This window comes from Gopherus flavomarginatus, chromosome 8, assembly GCF_025201925.1.
Source record: "Gopherus flavomarginatus isolate rGopFla2 chromosome 8, rGopFla2.mat.asm, whole genome shotgun sequence".
NCBI classification, from domain to species: Eukaryota; Metazoa; Chordata; order Testudines; family Testudinidae; genus Gopherus; species Gopherus flavomarginatus.
This window is the reverse complement of record NC_066624.1, coordinates 54,833,860-54,848,182: the sequence shown is the minus strand read 5'-3', so window position 1 is coordinate 54,848,182 and position 14,323 is coordinate 54,833,860. Positions and strand designations below refer to the sequence as shown.

At 62.4% G+C, this 14,323-nt stretch overlaps 1 protein-coding gene across 1 annotated transcript in view; it reads right to left on the bottom strand.

The window, feature by feature from the left end:
• SHROOM4 (shroom family member 4) overlaps positions 1–14,323 on the bottom strand; it is a 68,130-nt gene that overhangs the window by 18,528 nt on the left and 35,279 nt on the right. The window contains exons 2-5 of the mRNA XM_050965748.1: positions 13,764–13,915; positions 6,176–6,307; positions 2,312–4,583; positions 226–287 (exon numbers count right to left, since the gene is read on the bottom strand). Coding sequence (XP_050821705.1) covers positions 226–287; positions 2,312–4,583; positions 6,176–6,307; positions 13,764–13,915 — 2,618 coding nt within the window. The remainder of the gene's footprint in view (positions 1–225; positions 288–2,311; positions 4,584–6,175; positions 6,308–13,763; positions 13,916–14,323) is intronic.

Here is a 14,323-nt window from a genome sequence, read left to right as displayed (position 1 = left end):
ACCCGAGCCACCGGCCACCACCTGGAAGTGGCAGCATCCCAGCAAAGCGTCTGGGTGAGCTGAGTGCTGGGGACACCATCTGAGGTGCATGGGGCTCTCCATGAGATCCAGGCAGCCTCTGCCCCCTTCGCTGGCCGGCCGGCCATTTTATCGGTGACCCCCCCCCAACTCCGTCCTCATATCAAAGCCAAGTAGGCTTCTCTCCCCCCCCGCCATGGCTCTTACCTCACTGACTGGCTGCCCTTCCTGTTTATCACCCCAGGCTCCCACTCCTCCAGAGGAAATTCCTGCAAACAAGAATCAGAGGAGTGAGATGGCCAGGATGAGCCGCCCATCCCTTCCACCGATGCTCTCCACCCCCACTCCTCCCGGCCCCTCACATCCCAGGAGCAGGACAGGGGCAGGTCAGGGGCTCTTTTCCGCTCACAGCCCCATGGCCACAGCAGAGTCTCAGCAAGGAAACGCATCCTCCTGACAGCCAGGTTAGCGCCCGCCTCCGCAGAGCCACAAACCTGCTGAGCCTGTTTGCCCTCCTGCTGTGGGGCTGGGCTGCAGGGCTGGTTCCCAGCTGCGGCAGAGGGACTGCACTGAAGAAGGCTCCCGGGGCAGTGGAGCTTCGGGGCTCGTGCTGGCTCATGCAGGCAGGTCCAGCTGCCAAAGTGCGGCAGGCCAGGCAGGTCCTGTCAGAGCCTGACAGATACGGAGCTGGGCGGGGCGCGAGCAGGAGGGCGTGAGCGGGAGAGCTGGGTGGGCACCAGGGCCTCAACCCAGCCCTCAGGGCACCCCCCACCTTGGGGTCTGAGGCCCTGCCAGGAAAAGACACCCCCCATCCCTCTCTTCTCCAGTCACCCCCAGCCAAGGAACACCAATGCCCTGCTGCTGCCAGCAGCCTGACAGGAGAGTGTGATGAGCCCAGGAGGGACATGTGACACAGTAGGGCTTGGCCACGAGCAGGCCACTGGCGGGATGGTGCAAACTGGTGCGCACATGGGGATGAGATTATTTTTCGCTACTATTTTGGGTGGCAGAGGGATGAGGGGTAGTGGGGCAGAAAAGGCACATTAGCCAAACAAAAACATCCTGCAGAAACTCATTGGGGTCCAGGATGGAATTTGGGAGACGCCAGAACAGCCAGCAGCCTGGTGGGTGGGGCATCCACTTGGGATGTGGGAAACCTGGGTTCAAGTGGCTGCTCTGAATCAGGCATCCTTGAAGGTGGGTCTCCCCGGTGAGCGCCGAGGCCAGGCTGCAGCTCTCTCAGGCTCTGGTTTGCAGACAGCACTGGGTTTAACGGAAATAAACACCAACCACAATGCGTCATGTGCCGAAGTCTCCTTCTCCAGCCAGCAATGCCAAGGTGCCCAGCGGCTACATGGGCTGCTGTACAGCCCTCCCCCCTGCTCATGCCACCCCAATGGCATGGGGACACATGGCAGGGTGGGAGGAGGAAGGGCTGATGGTCACAGTGTCACTGTTTGTGAGTAAACCCCGGCTAATGCTTCCCAGCTGTGCCCCCAGGCCAGGAGAGACAAAGCTCCATCCTACCCTGGCTCAAACCCACGGCTTCCCTCCCCAGGCTCCCGCTTCCCCGGCCCGCAGCTAGCACTCTGCTGGCTAGGAGCCTGACTCCTCACCCTCTCCTCTCCACCAGTGTAGGAGCAGCACTGAGGGGTGCCAGAGGGACACCAGCTGGCTGCTCCAGGCCTGGCAGGGGCATGTGTGGCGGGGGGCAAGAGGGTACCAGTGGCACATTTCTGGAGAAGGTTGAGTTCAATACAGATGGCAGGGGATGCCAGTCACTGTCCTGGCAGAAGTGGGCAGGTCTCAGGCAAGGGGTACATGGTTCCTCCCACACAAATCAGGCATATGCCAAACAGGCACACAGAGCCATAGGCAGAACCCCTTCCCTGAGCTGGGGAACCACTGGGGATCCAATGCAGCCACACAAAACACAATTTACCCTGTTCCCTGACACCTCCCAGGAACTCTGCCCCCAGCCCTGCTCCCCACACACCCAGCTCTGACACCCCCCATCCCCCACAGCTTCGAACAGCCTGGCAGGGGACTGGTGCCTCCTGGTGCCAGTGGCTGGCATGAGGCAAAGGGCTCAGGGTGAGGCAGGGTGAAGGAGGCAGCAGCTCCTAGTGTTTAAGCAGGGTTGGCTCCCCATCCCCAGGGACAGATAGACAGACAGATCCCTCTGACAACCTCCCCCTGCACCTCTTCACAAGCTGGTACTCAGCCAGGCCAGGCTCAGCCACGGGGCCTGCCCACTTGGCACCGGGGGCAGCTTGCAGGGAGGATCTCTTACCGGCAAGAAGGCCTTCCTCCCAGGCCAGGGCTCTGTCTCCTCCAGGGCCTTGTGGGGAACAGAGCAGCAGCAGTCGGAACACCGCGGCACCCAGGGATGGGGGTGGCAACGATAGCCATGGTGGCTGGGCTGCATGTTCCTCTGCAGCAGTGCGGGGCACATGTCACCAGAGCAGTAGAGGCAGGGCTCGCGGAGCACCGGGGCTGTCCCGGCACAGGCCCGGGCAAAGGGCCGCAGGTACTCGAACTCGCCATGCCGCGGGAGGCCAGCGTAGCACACAGGCGGCTCCAGGCAGCACTCGGCATAGGTGGGGAGATTCTGCCGCCCCGGTGACAGGGGCGGGTAGGACTGGTCCACGGAACAGCGCCGCAGCTCCCGACATTCAGTGCCCAGTGGCTGAAAGGCATGCGACTCGGCTGCCTTTGGCCGAAAGCTGGGGGAATTGCTGTGCCGGGCCGGGAGATGCGCCACGCATCTGCTGGTCTCCTCAAAGAACTTTCTGCGGTCAGCAAAAGGTAGCAGGACGGCATCCTCTGCCAGGCGCAGCGAGGAGGCAGGCGCCTCTGACCCCTTGGCGTACGCCTCCCCAGGGCTCAGGGCCCGCTGCAGCTTGTGCTCTGGAGACCACCGCCACCGGCCCCCAGTCCCCGGAGCCCTTTGCTTCTCCCTGTCAGGGGCACGGGTGCTGGGGCCTTTCCGTGCAGGCTGGGGGGTGGGGGCACTCCTGTTGGCTGGGTGGCCGGGGTTCCTGCCATGTTCCCCAGCAGGCGCCGTGCCCGGTGTGGGACTCAGGCACTTGGCTCTGGCTTGTGCCATGCCGACAGAGCTCCTGTCCCCTGAGCTAGGCAGCCTGCCCTCTGGCGGGGCTGAGGGACTGGGGTGGCTCTCGCATGGCTCGTCCGTCTCCTCTACTGGCTCTTCCCCACACAGCAGAGCCACAGAGCCCTTGCTCTTCTGCAGCTGGGCCTTCCTCCTCTGGATCTCATTGCGCAGGTTGGTAGCGAAGCGCTCACTCCGGCGCCGCAGCTGGGCTGATCGCTGATGGGAAGGGCCCGATTTCCTGGCACTGGGCCTGCTCTGCCCGGACTCCTTCCCCTCCTCCACCAGTGCCTTGGAGCTGCATGCGGGGGTCACGCTGGCAGGCTGTGGTGGCATGGCTGACTCGCTGGGGGTGCTACAGGATCTCTCCAGCTCTGGGTAACACCTGTACGGCCCCTGGCTATGGCAGGAGTCCTGGGCCTGGCCAGGGGAGTGCTGTGCTTGTGTGGCGTGGTCATCAGCACGGTCTGTGCCCGCGGCTGGATCCGTGCACGGCTGCTCTTTGGCATCCTCTGTCTGCTGGCTGAGTCCTGGCTGCTCCAAGTGCAGCGGGTTCACAGTCCATTGATGCCTGTCCTGCAGCTGGGTGTCCCAGTGACTGCTGCCCATGGCTACATTCAGGGAGCGCAGCTGGGATGCAAGCAGCTGCTCAGGGGCACTGTGCCGGTGCCCCTTCCGAGGAGACTGGGGCGGGTCAATGTTGGCACCTGGCTGTCCTTCGTAGGCACCGTTATCCTGGCACTTCCCCTGGGCAGCCCCCTGAGGATGGTCTGTGCTCTCCCCTAACAGCGGCTCCATGCTGGGCTGACGTCTGTCCAGGTGGGAGCTCAGCATATAGTACTGGTCGGCAGACAGGTGCTCCTTCGGGTGGCCTCCCACCCCCTCAGGCTCCTTGTCTCGCAGGCACAGCGAGGTGTCTGAGGTCCATCGGCCTGGGAGGTGCAGAGCATCAGCGGGGGCAGAGGCCCGGCGTCGCTCGGTGCCAGCTGGCTGGGAGTTGGAGGCCCGGAGGCTGTCCCTCCTAACGGGAGGCTGGGGAGGGGCGCCTGATTTGGCGGAGCCCGACAGGTTGCTTTCGTGGGGGCATGAGGAGGGCCTGGAGTTGGGTGCCAAGTGTCCACACAGCTGGTGGGAGACATCTGCCCCCTCGCTACCCGTCTGCAGGTAGCGCCCCTCATGGGCTCGGCTGGGGCCCAGGCCCTGGAGGATAGAGTCTGTGGAGGAGGTCTCTTCAGGGCGCAGGGACAGGGCATAGTCTGAGGCATTGGAGCTGGCCGAGAAGGAGCTATAGGCAGAGTCCCGCTTGTTCTGGTACATGCTCTGGTCCACAGGCGAGAGGCTGCCCTCATAGTATGTCTGGCCGGGTGGGTCCAGGCTCTCCATGCTTCCGATGGAGCTGCTTTTCTCCGTGCTGCAATGGCGAGACAGCTGGGCCCACTGCAGGGACAGGTCACTGGAGAGAGACACCAAGTGTGAGCAGCACCAGAAAAACACCCTCCCGCCCCCACCCCAGCGCCATGGGCAGATCCAACCCAGCCTGTGTCGTGCGGTGCCATTCACAGGCCAGGTACAGACCAGATGCTCCTTAGCCCAGTGCACCCCTCAAACACCCCAGCCCTGCAAGCTCACACAACACTGGCAAGCTCCTGGGCAGCTCCCCCGCTATGGTGAGGAAGGAATCGCTCCCCTGTGGGCATTGCACTGGGGACCCAGGTGGCAGCAGAGCAAGAAGCTAGTGCAACAAGGGCTGGGGCCTCTCGCCTGCCCCCGCTGGGGACAGTTAGTCCCAGCCTTGCCCTGGCTCCACCCTGGGCAGGGGCTGAGTACATCAGGGGATCACCCTGTACAGTGGATTCAGTGGTGGGCAGAGCCAGGTGATGCTCCCCAGAGAGGTGAGCTGTCGATCCCACTCCACTCGTCTCACTGCCCCTTTGCCCAGCCCCAGGATGCCAGTTCCTATTCCGAAGTGATGGGGTGGGGGTGGGGGGGTGTTGCGGCCAGAATAACCGCACGTAAGCAAGGGCAGCATTTGGCCGGGGGGCGGAGGGTGAGCCCGCTGGGCCTGCAGTGTGTTCTTGGCTGTCCTCTGGGACTGGGGGCAATCTGGCATTCGCAGCCTCTAGCCCCTCACTTGGCCAAGAGGACTGGAATTTGTTAGCTCCACGCTCGCAGTGCAGCCGGCTCTGGCCCACCACCCTTCCTGCTCAGGAATCGGAGCTCGGCAGAACAAACCAAAGCTGGAAAAAAAGGGAAACCGTCCCCAGGGAAGAAAGGGAGAGTCAGCCATGGAGAGGGGCAGCTCCTCCCTTCGGAACAGGCTGAAGGGGCCCTGTGGCAGTGCCAAAGGGCCCCAGTGGGAGGCGGGGCTGCAGCCAATCAGGCCAGCAAAGAGAAGAACGTGCTGGGCTTGGAGACAATCCAGCCCAAGGCGGAAAATTCCAAGGTGAGACATGCACTTGTGCTGGGATAAAGTGCGCTCTGGAGAGCCAGCAACGGCACGTCAAAGGGCCATGTGGCCCTCTGGTCCGAGCCCTCCATGTCTCAACAGTACAAGGCTGCTTTCCCCATAGCCGAGGCACAGAGAACGCTAAGGCAGAGATCAGCCAGGGAACTGAAAGGCTAAAGACACGGTGACAGGCGAGTTACATTATCCCAAGGACTAGGGTGAGAGCAAAGCTCAGATCTAAGGGAACTGCACTCGAGCAGCTCTGGGGAGCATGGCTGGCCTTAACTCTGCCCTCTGCAGTCCACCAGGGAAGACAAATGAGCCCAAGCCCAAAATCAGCCTCAGTCAACCCGGGGCCACCAATGCCTGGCTGACAACCAAGTGGCCATTGCTGGGCCCCGGCCCGGCACTGGAGGCCCAGAGGCGGCCCAGTGCAGGGGTTCTGAGGTTGGGGAGCAGCTAGATTGGGGCTGGGTTGCTCCAGGAAGGGGGCATTTTAGAGCCAGGCACCTGCCCAGGCTTCTCCACCTGGAGGGCTCTCGGGTGCCCCAGGGCAGCGAGTCCAGGCAGAGCTACACCCCAGCTGCTGTGGGACTCACCTGGAGTCACATCCTGAGTGCCAGGACAAGCTGAAGGCATCAGAGGGACAGTGCATGGTGGCAGCCTCGGTCCGGACCTCGGAGAGCTTGGCCAGGTGCCAGGAGTGGGGCCTGATGACGGGCACGTTCCTCCTGCCAAGAGCAGCACAGAGCCGAGAATGGAGAGGAAACCAGGCTGAGGCACTGGGCTGAGCTCACTTCCTGGAGAGCTTCCCGTCCCATCCCCCACAGGGAGGCTTCCTTAGCAGGACAGAGGGGACATCCCGGAGGAGTTTCCCATTAGCTCACTGGGGTCTTTGGGGGCCATCTCCCCCACGGCCACGCCTGCCCAGCCCAGAGAATGGCATCCCACGCTCCTCTGAGCGAAGGGCTGGGAGCTGCTGACACTCAGGGGTGGGGAGCAGGTGCCTTCCACCAGGAGGATAAAGCCACAGAAGGCATGGACTGGCGTGGAAGCCCTTTCTCTGGGCTGCCCCTCGCAGCACTCCCCACTCCTGCCTCTTTGCCAACAGGGGCAGGGAGCAGGGATCCGCCCCCCCACTGACTGAAGCAATGCAGAGACCTCTTCCCCCCATGACATTCCAATAGGCAGAGGAGGGGCCAGCGCTATGGGGCTAAATGGTCACATCCACACACTTTGGCTGATGAGGATTTCAGTCCCCACCGTCCCCATGCACTGCACCCTCCCTTTCCAGCACAGTACCCCAAAGCCTGGGATATCCTCAAGCCCCAGCTCCCAGAGTCATGGGATTATGCTTGGCCCTCAGTGTGGGATTTTTAAAAAGCAGGTCTCTAGCCCTGGTGGCTGGGGAGAAGAGCTGGTGAAGGGGCCCCACCAGACTCAGACACTAGGAGATGGAGGAACCAGCTTCAGGTCTAACGCCTGAGTTTTAAGCCAGTCTCATGATTTCTGGGGGCCTGACTCACACTGGCTGATTGCTGGGGATTAGCCAGGCAGCCCCACCCCCATCCTCTATGGGCATCGCTCCAATAGGTAGGACAACTTGGAAAGTTCGACTCATGCCAGGAAGCCAGGGCAGGGCCCTAAATAAAGATCCCAGCCACATAGCACTAGCCCAGGCCTGGCTCTGCTGCTGGCTCTGTCTGGATGGAGTGGGGCAGAACGCAGGCAAGCCCCCCGCTCCAGTAATTCACAACCTTGGACGATCCCATGGGGAGACTGGGAGCCCTCTGACTGCCCCTGGGCTACCAGGGTAGGTAGCCAAACTGTCACCCCCAAGAGCACCCAGACTGGAAGCACCCTGCCCCCACAGAGCAAACAGGGGCATTTTAGCTGGGCCTGGCTGCACACACAGGCTTCCCATCACCCGTACAGGGTCCTGCATCGCACTTACAGGCCAATGATGGGACTCGACCCCAGGCTCCCAGAGCCAGGCCAAGAGATTCCCTGTGATGGCACGTTACCGCTGCCCTAGCTTGAGTGTCCCAACAGTTGGGGAATGAAGTAGCATGGAGGTAAGGAGTTAGGTTGGCAGGTGGCAGAGGAGTCAGCATGAACTATGCACTCACTGGATTGGCTCAGAGCCCTACACGGCAGCATCACACTCTGGCTCAGCACAAGCCCCACGGCCCAGGCTGGACTGAATGGAAACCAGAGTGAGGGGAAACTGACACCAGAGGGACAGGGCTGGGAGCGGGAACCAGTCAGGTTCCCAGCACAGCGTTGCGCGGTGCTGCTGGAGAGAGCAGCCAGGGGGGAGAATGGCTTCACGCCAGGGGCAGCCCGGCCCCTCAGGGAAGAAGTAGGCTTTGCAGAGCCATCTTCCTGCTCTCAGGGGTGAGGGATTTGGGACCCCAATCCTGGAGTCCCTGATATGTAGGCAGTGCCCCGGCGAGAAGTGCAGAGGAAGCTGTTGTGTAGGGGTCAGGGACTGCACACTGATAGCGCGGCAATAATGCCAGGATTTATGGGCTCCACAGGGTTGGTGCCAGGCCAGCACAGCAGAGCTGCACAGTTGCCTGCTCCTACGGGGAGACACATGCCCCCGGCAGGCACCCTACATAGGGGGTTGGAATCACCCCCAGGAAATTCAGAGAGCAGGCTCAGTTGTACCATGTGATCCCAGTTCTCTAGAGGGAGTGTTGGGATGTCGTGGCCCCAGGAGACTAGTCAAATGCAGTGAGAGCCAATGCATCGAGAGCCAATGCATCCTCGGTTCCCCTAGGACTCTCGGCTGGTGAGATCCTTGGGGCAGTGCCCAGGGCAACAGAGGCCCAACTCCACCAGCAGTGCAGAGACCCCAGTTAGGCCTGGGGCCCTGTCTGGGTGTGGTATTCACCCCATCCCTGCCCCTGAGAATTCACAGTGCCCTGATCCAGCTGTCCCCTGGCTCCACAACCTGACATTGGCCGCTCCCCAGCACTCAGAGCCCCTTCTGAAAGGGTTGCAGCAACACTTACTCAGACACGACTCCTTGCACCATGGCCTGTCCTTACAGAAGCTAGCTCCAGTGCCAGGATGTGGCCAGAACACCAGGGGTACAGACAAGTCAGGGCATTAAAGTGCTCCGGGACCTTAGTGACAGCAGGTGGGCAGGAATCCAGGTTTTATGGCTCCTCTGGAAGACGATGCTTCAGCAGCACAGCGCCCCTCAGCACCACACTGCGGTCAGCCCTGGCTCTGAGGGACCAGGGCCACCATGCCTGCAGGGGCTAGCTGCAGCCTGCCATTCTGTGGCAGCCCAGTCCAGCAGCAGGAGCCCAGCTCAGTGAGGGATGGACACAGGAAACTGTGCCAGACCACATGGTGCCATGGCACAAGAGCTGGGGGCCCAGACCAGAACAGCCCTGACCAGTCCCTGCAGAGCCCTGCACCAGCACCGTTAGCTGGCACTGAGCACAACCCCTGCTGGGACCTGGCCTGGAGCCCCAGTGCTGTCCCCGAGTCCCTGGCTCCCCCAGGAGCAGCCGCCTAGTCTAAGCATCTCCAAGCAGCTGTGTGCCCCATACATTGCCTTTGGTCTGATCTGTGAGGGTAGCCCCTCATTCAGCTGCAGCCCTCAGTTGATAAGGCTGGGGTGCCAAGTCAAGGGCAGCACCACAATCACAAGGGGTCTTACTGAGCCCTGCAGGCTGCACCCTGAGCGTGAGGGGAGACAGAGATGACTGCAACAGCTGGCCACGGGGGAGCCACAAGCCCCCTGCCAGGCCTGAAGGGACGGGGCACAGTGCAGGGGAATGTGCCACTTTTCGGGAGACCCTGACTTCACCCGAACTGGCATCGAGTGAAACAGACTTCAAAAGCCTTAGGAACCTCAGGGACTTGGCTACATCACAAAGCTGTCCCACGACTGGGCAAGACCAGCTGCTTCTGTGTTGTGGGAGGCACGACTGGGACAGAGGGGTGGTGGAGAGGGGGCCTGGGTTCTGACAGGGGGCTGGGAGAGCAGGGGCTATGGGTTGGGACTGAAGGGCACCGGCAGAGCTGTGCAGAGACGAGCCCAGGGCTGGGACAGCAGCGGGCTGCAGGTCAGGAGTGAGGGGCACTGGCAGAGCTGTGTGCTCAGCGTGGGAGTCACAGGAGGCAGACGTTCTGTCAGGATTCAGGTGAACTCCAGTGGGAGAGGGGGCAGGTGCTATGCAGGGCCCCAGAGAAGAGGTGTCTGAACCCTACAGGATGAGCAGTGCTGGAGACGGAGGGGCAAATGGATGGCATGCTCTGCTCTGGCATGGGCAGCAGCACCGCAGGTGCTGGGGAGCCCAAGCTGTGCCCCACATCTCCTGGCAGAAGTTGCCACCTTCAGCAAGGCACAAGCCGTGGAGCAGGGCATCCATCCTTCCCATTGTCCCACTGGGCCTGGCTCCCTCCAGGGCAAACCAGGCTGCCTCCCAGAGATGGGCTGTCAGCACCGGGAGCCAGTGGAGCCCCACCAGCTCAAGGCCCCGTACTCACCATGGATGGGGGATTCCAGAGAGATCTGGGCTGGGCGACCCCAAAGACTAGAGCGTTGCGTCCCTCGTAGCTGACCTGCTGCCCCAACGCCTCCCACAGAAGCACATCCCAAGCCCTCCGTGCTGTGGAGCCACGAGCCTGGGTGCCACGTCAGACTGCAGAGATGGTGCCCTTGCTTGCTGGCTGCACCACACCGGGCAGCCTCTGCTAGCACCGTGGCTGCTGACCTCGATCCCAGTGCTCTCCCAGAGTCTTTGCCGGTTCTGAGATCCCCACCCCCAGGCCCAGCAGCCAATCGTCTACCTGCTCCCAGGCAACCGCAGCAGCCAGGAAGGGAGCGAGGAAGCGATGTTCAGGGGAGATAAGCTCCGGACAGCAAGGAATTCGCTGCCACTGGGAGAGAAAACAGGGAGGGAGCTGGCTGGGGCTGGAGAGCAACCCAGGGCTTCCTGGCTCAACGAGCAGTCACAGAGAGGAAATGGGATAGCAGAGCCCCGTTGGGCACACTGAGTCACCCCTGCCGTCCCTCGCAATGGACTCAGATCCCGAGCATCATTGGCACCCCGGAGGAAGGGGGACGACCCCTGCATCCGCAGGCTGTCCTGGGGATCAGGGAGCGTTTCCAGTTGTAGGGGAGAGCAGGGCCTATGCCTGGCCTTAGTGCTCCCCTCCTCCCCTGGTAGCTGCACAATGCCAACGGCCGCTGGGCTAGAGAAGGGGTCTCCAGCTGGCATGCCCAGGGGTGCCTTTGCCAAGTCTCCCGCAGCCATTCACAAAGGGCCATGGCTGCCCCATGTGGCAGCATGAAGAAGCCAGGTCACCTCCCGGCCAGCCAGGCCCTGACATTGGGGTGCACCCAGCCCCCTGTCCTGGGCAGACCCCAGCCAGGGCTGGGCAGAGTGGGGGAGCCTGTGGGATCCGTCCAGGGGCTCGCTCCACAGTTAGTGCAGATTGCAACCAACCACAACAGCTGCAGCTGCAGCTGCTTCCCTGCCCTAAGCAGCTGGGCTTGGCCGTCCCCCACCCCCGGCCCTCACCCTCGCACAGGAAGCCGTGGGAAGAGCCCAGGAAGAGGGAGGTCACGGGGGGGGGGTGGAGTTGGCAAGAGATCAAGGGGAGGAGGGATAGCTCAGTGGTTTGAGCATTGGCCTGCTAAACCCAGGGTTGTGAGTTCAATCCTTGAGGGGGCCATTTAGGGAATGGGGGTAAAAATCTGTCTGAGGATTGGTCCTGCTTTGAGCAGGGGGTTGGACTAGATGACCACCTGAGGTCCCTTCCAATCCTAATCTTCTATGATTCTATGAATAGACAGCCCTGCAACCTCGGTTCTGGGAAGGGCCAGGTGGGTTAGGGAAGCCCTGGCTGGGGGCTGCAGGCAGGAAACACATGGCTAGAGCCTTAAAAGCCAGCTCAGCTCATAGCTTGAGGCCAGGGTCATTTCATCCTCCCCCAATCTCCTAGCCCCACGTGAAACTCCCCGGGCAGAGCCCCCGGCCCATGTCACTGGCACCAAGCGGCCTCACAGCTACAGCGAGTGCCAAGTTCTGCGGGCTGATCTGGGCTCATCAGGGAGACCTTCTGGAGGGGGGAGGAGGAGGGGCACCGTGCTCAGAGAGCTTGGGTCCCCCGGGGCATCCCCTTCGGGCCAGTGTCTCATCTCTGCAGCCACCTCCCTGCCTGCATTTGAGTGCTGGGGAATGGGGATCCAAGCTGTCCTGGCCCTGGCACGAATAGCCAATGGGCTGCCCCAAGTCCAGGGGCTCCTCTCCCCAAGCAAGTAGCCCGGTTGTCGCAATGCACAGGAAAGGCTCTGGATGGAGATGGCTATTGGGCCAGAGATTCAGTGCCAGGCCCTCCTGGGAGTGCCAGGGTATAACCCCCCTGGGGAGGGGAGAGGGTCTGGGGCTCAGCATGGAGCCATCCCAGACACCGCTAGGGCTCTGGGGCCAACAGGCTGTACTGTCCAGGGCTGCCCAGAGGTGGGGGGCAAGTGGGGCAATTTGCCCTGGGCCTCACAGGGGCCCCCACGAGAATACAGTATTTTGTAGTACTGCAACTTTTTTTCAGGGAAGGGGCCCCCAAAATTGCTTTGCCTCAGGCCCCCTGAATCCTCTGGGCAGCCCTGGTGCTGTCTCCCCGCCCCATGCCCTGAGTCCAGGCACTTCTGACCAGCAGAAAACAGACACATTCCAGCCACCAGAGGGCAGCAGCAGCTCAGGCTGGGAGCACCACAGGACAGCAGGGCCCATGTCCCCCAAGTCCCCGCCTGGAGCGGGTGGGAGGAGGGCGGGTTCCCTACTGAGCCAGGGCCCCCTACAGCCAGGAGCAGGGGCCTTTCCTGGGTCTCCGGCACACGGGAATCCACACCCAGCTCAGCCTCTTCTGGGGCCCATCACCTGGGTATCTGGCATCGCAGGAGCAGCTGAAACAGTCAAAAGGCTTTAGGGCTCCCTGCGACTGCACAGCCCAGAGCCGACTGTGTCCTGGCAGGGAGCTGTGGGGGCTGCCCCGGCAGAGACCCAGCTGTGCCCCCATGCACCAGAGCTTGCTGCTGGAGCTCAGCCAAGGCTGCCTCCCAGGGGCATCAGGAGGCCCAAGGAGGCAAAGGGCTCTGGCTCCAGCCAGGCCTCCTGCACATGTCCTCACACTGCTTCCAGCGCCTGTCTGCTGTCAGCTCGACATGGACGGGGTCCCCTGCCCAGCTCCCCAGACCCTTGCCCAAGACAGTAAGACCCCCCACAGCTAGACTCACCCACCCCAAATAGTTGGGAGATAAACAGGGCAGGGCGCCTGGGGTCGGGAGATAAGGTGGTGCTGGGGATTAGCCCTGGGGCTCTCAGGGCAGAGAGGAGCCAGACACACCTGATTGCTGGAGGAAGGGGTGGTCCAACCCCCACTGCTCCCCCTCCCTGGGTTTGGGGGTCAGGTGCCTCCAAAGACACAGGTTGGGGGCAGGGGGAAGGGCTGTGGAGAGTCCCTGAGCTGCCCCTAGCTAGCAGGGGAGCCTGGGCCTGCTGTGGGGAGCCCAGCAGAACCAAACTGGGGCCAGGAGGCTCCACGCCCAGGGGAGGGGTCCCCCATCTCATTGCCCCTCTGCGAATGGGGAAAGCTCCACACACACACACACACACACACACACACAGCTGCCCTCAACCCTCTGCCCTCACCTGCTGGGACAGTTCCACTCAGAGTGTCTCCTCCCCAACCCCTGGGTGAGGCGGCATGGCAGGGGCCAGCAGAGAAGGGAGACAGGGTCCCATGGCCCCCCCTGCACAGAAGGCAGCGAGCCAGGCAGCCCCACCGGCCATAAGCTCCCAGCCAGCCCCAGATGCAGCCTCTAGCCCTAACTCTGGGTAGCGAGTGCCAGGGGTCTGAGGCTGCTGGGGAAACCCCTCTGCTCTGTTCTCTCCCTTGACTGGGCCAGTCAGGGCCTGGCAAGATCCAGACATGCCAACCCGCGGCCCAGTCACCTCAGCCCCTTGCTGCCCCCCAGCACCTCTGGAGCGGGGCAGACCCTTCCTCAAACTGCTGCCAACAGGATTCTCCTGCAGCTCTCCCCTCTGCCCACAGGATGGCGCCCTCCCCAGAGCCTGGGGACCCTCAGTGGGGCTGACTCTAGGACAATTCACCCGCTCTCCAGGCGAGGACAGCCCAGTCAGGGGCCCACGCTCCTACCTCCTGACAATCATCTTCAGTGTGCGGTAGGAGCCTTTGATGAGGACGAGCGCCTCCTGCCGGGAGCCGTACAGCGGGGTGCCATTGATGTTCACCAGCTCGTCCCCAGGCCGCATCTTGCGGGACAGGGCTGCCTTACCCCCATCTTCAACCTAGGCACAGATCCAAGACAGCCGGGTGGTCAGATGTGCTGGGCGCTGTGCTCACACATGCCCGCGCACAGAGGGGTGTGGGGCAGCCAGGCCCTTGCTTTCTGGGGATGCCCCAGAACCCTGGCCAGTGACGCAGGGAACCTGTTTCAACATATCCGGCTGTCCAGCCCTCGCCACACCTCTCCGCTCCTGGCATCCCATCTGCCTTTGAGGGGAACCCCAGGCCCAGGTACTGCGAGACAGAGGTCTCATGGGATTGGGGGTGCACCAAACGGTGGTGGTGCTGGAGCCACAAGTCCAGAGCTTGGAACACACCATGCCCATAGAGATGTCCCACAAGGACCCTGTAAGGTAGGGAGCACGGTGGTGCATATATTGTGGAGGCTGGAAAGTTACTGTGGGAGTCAG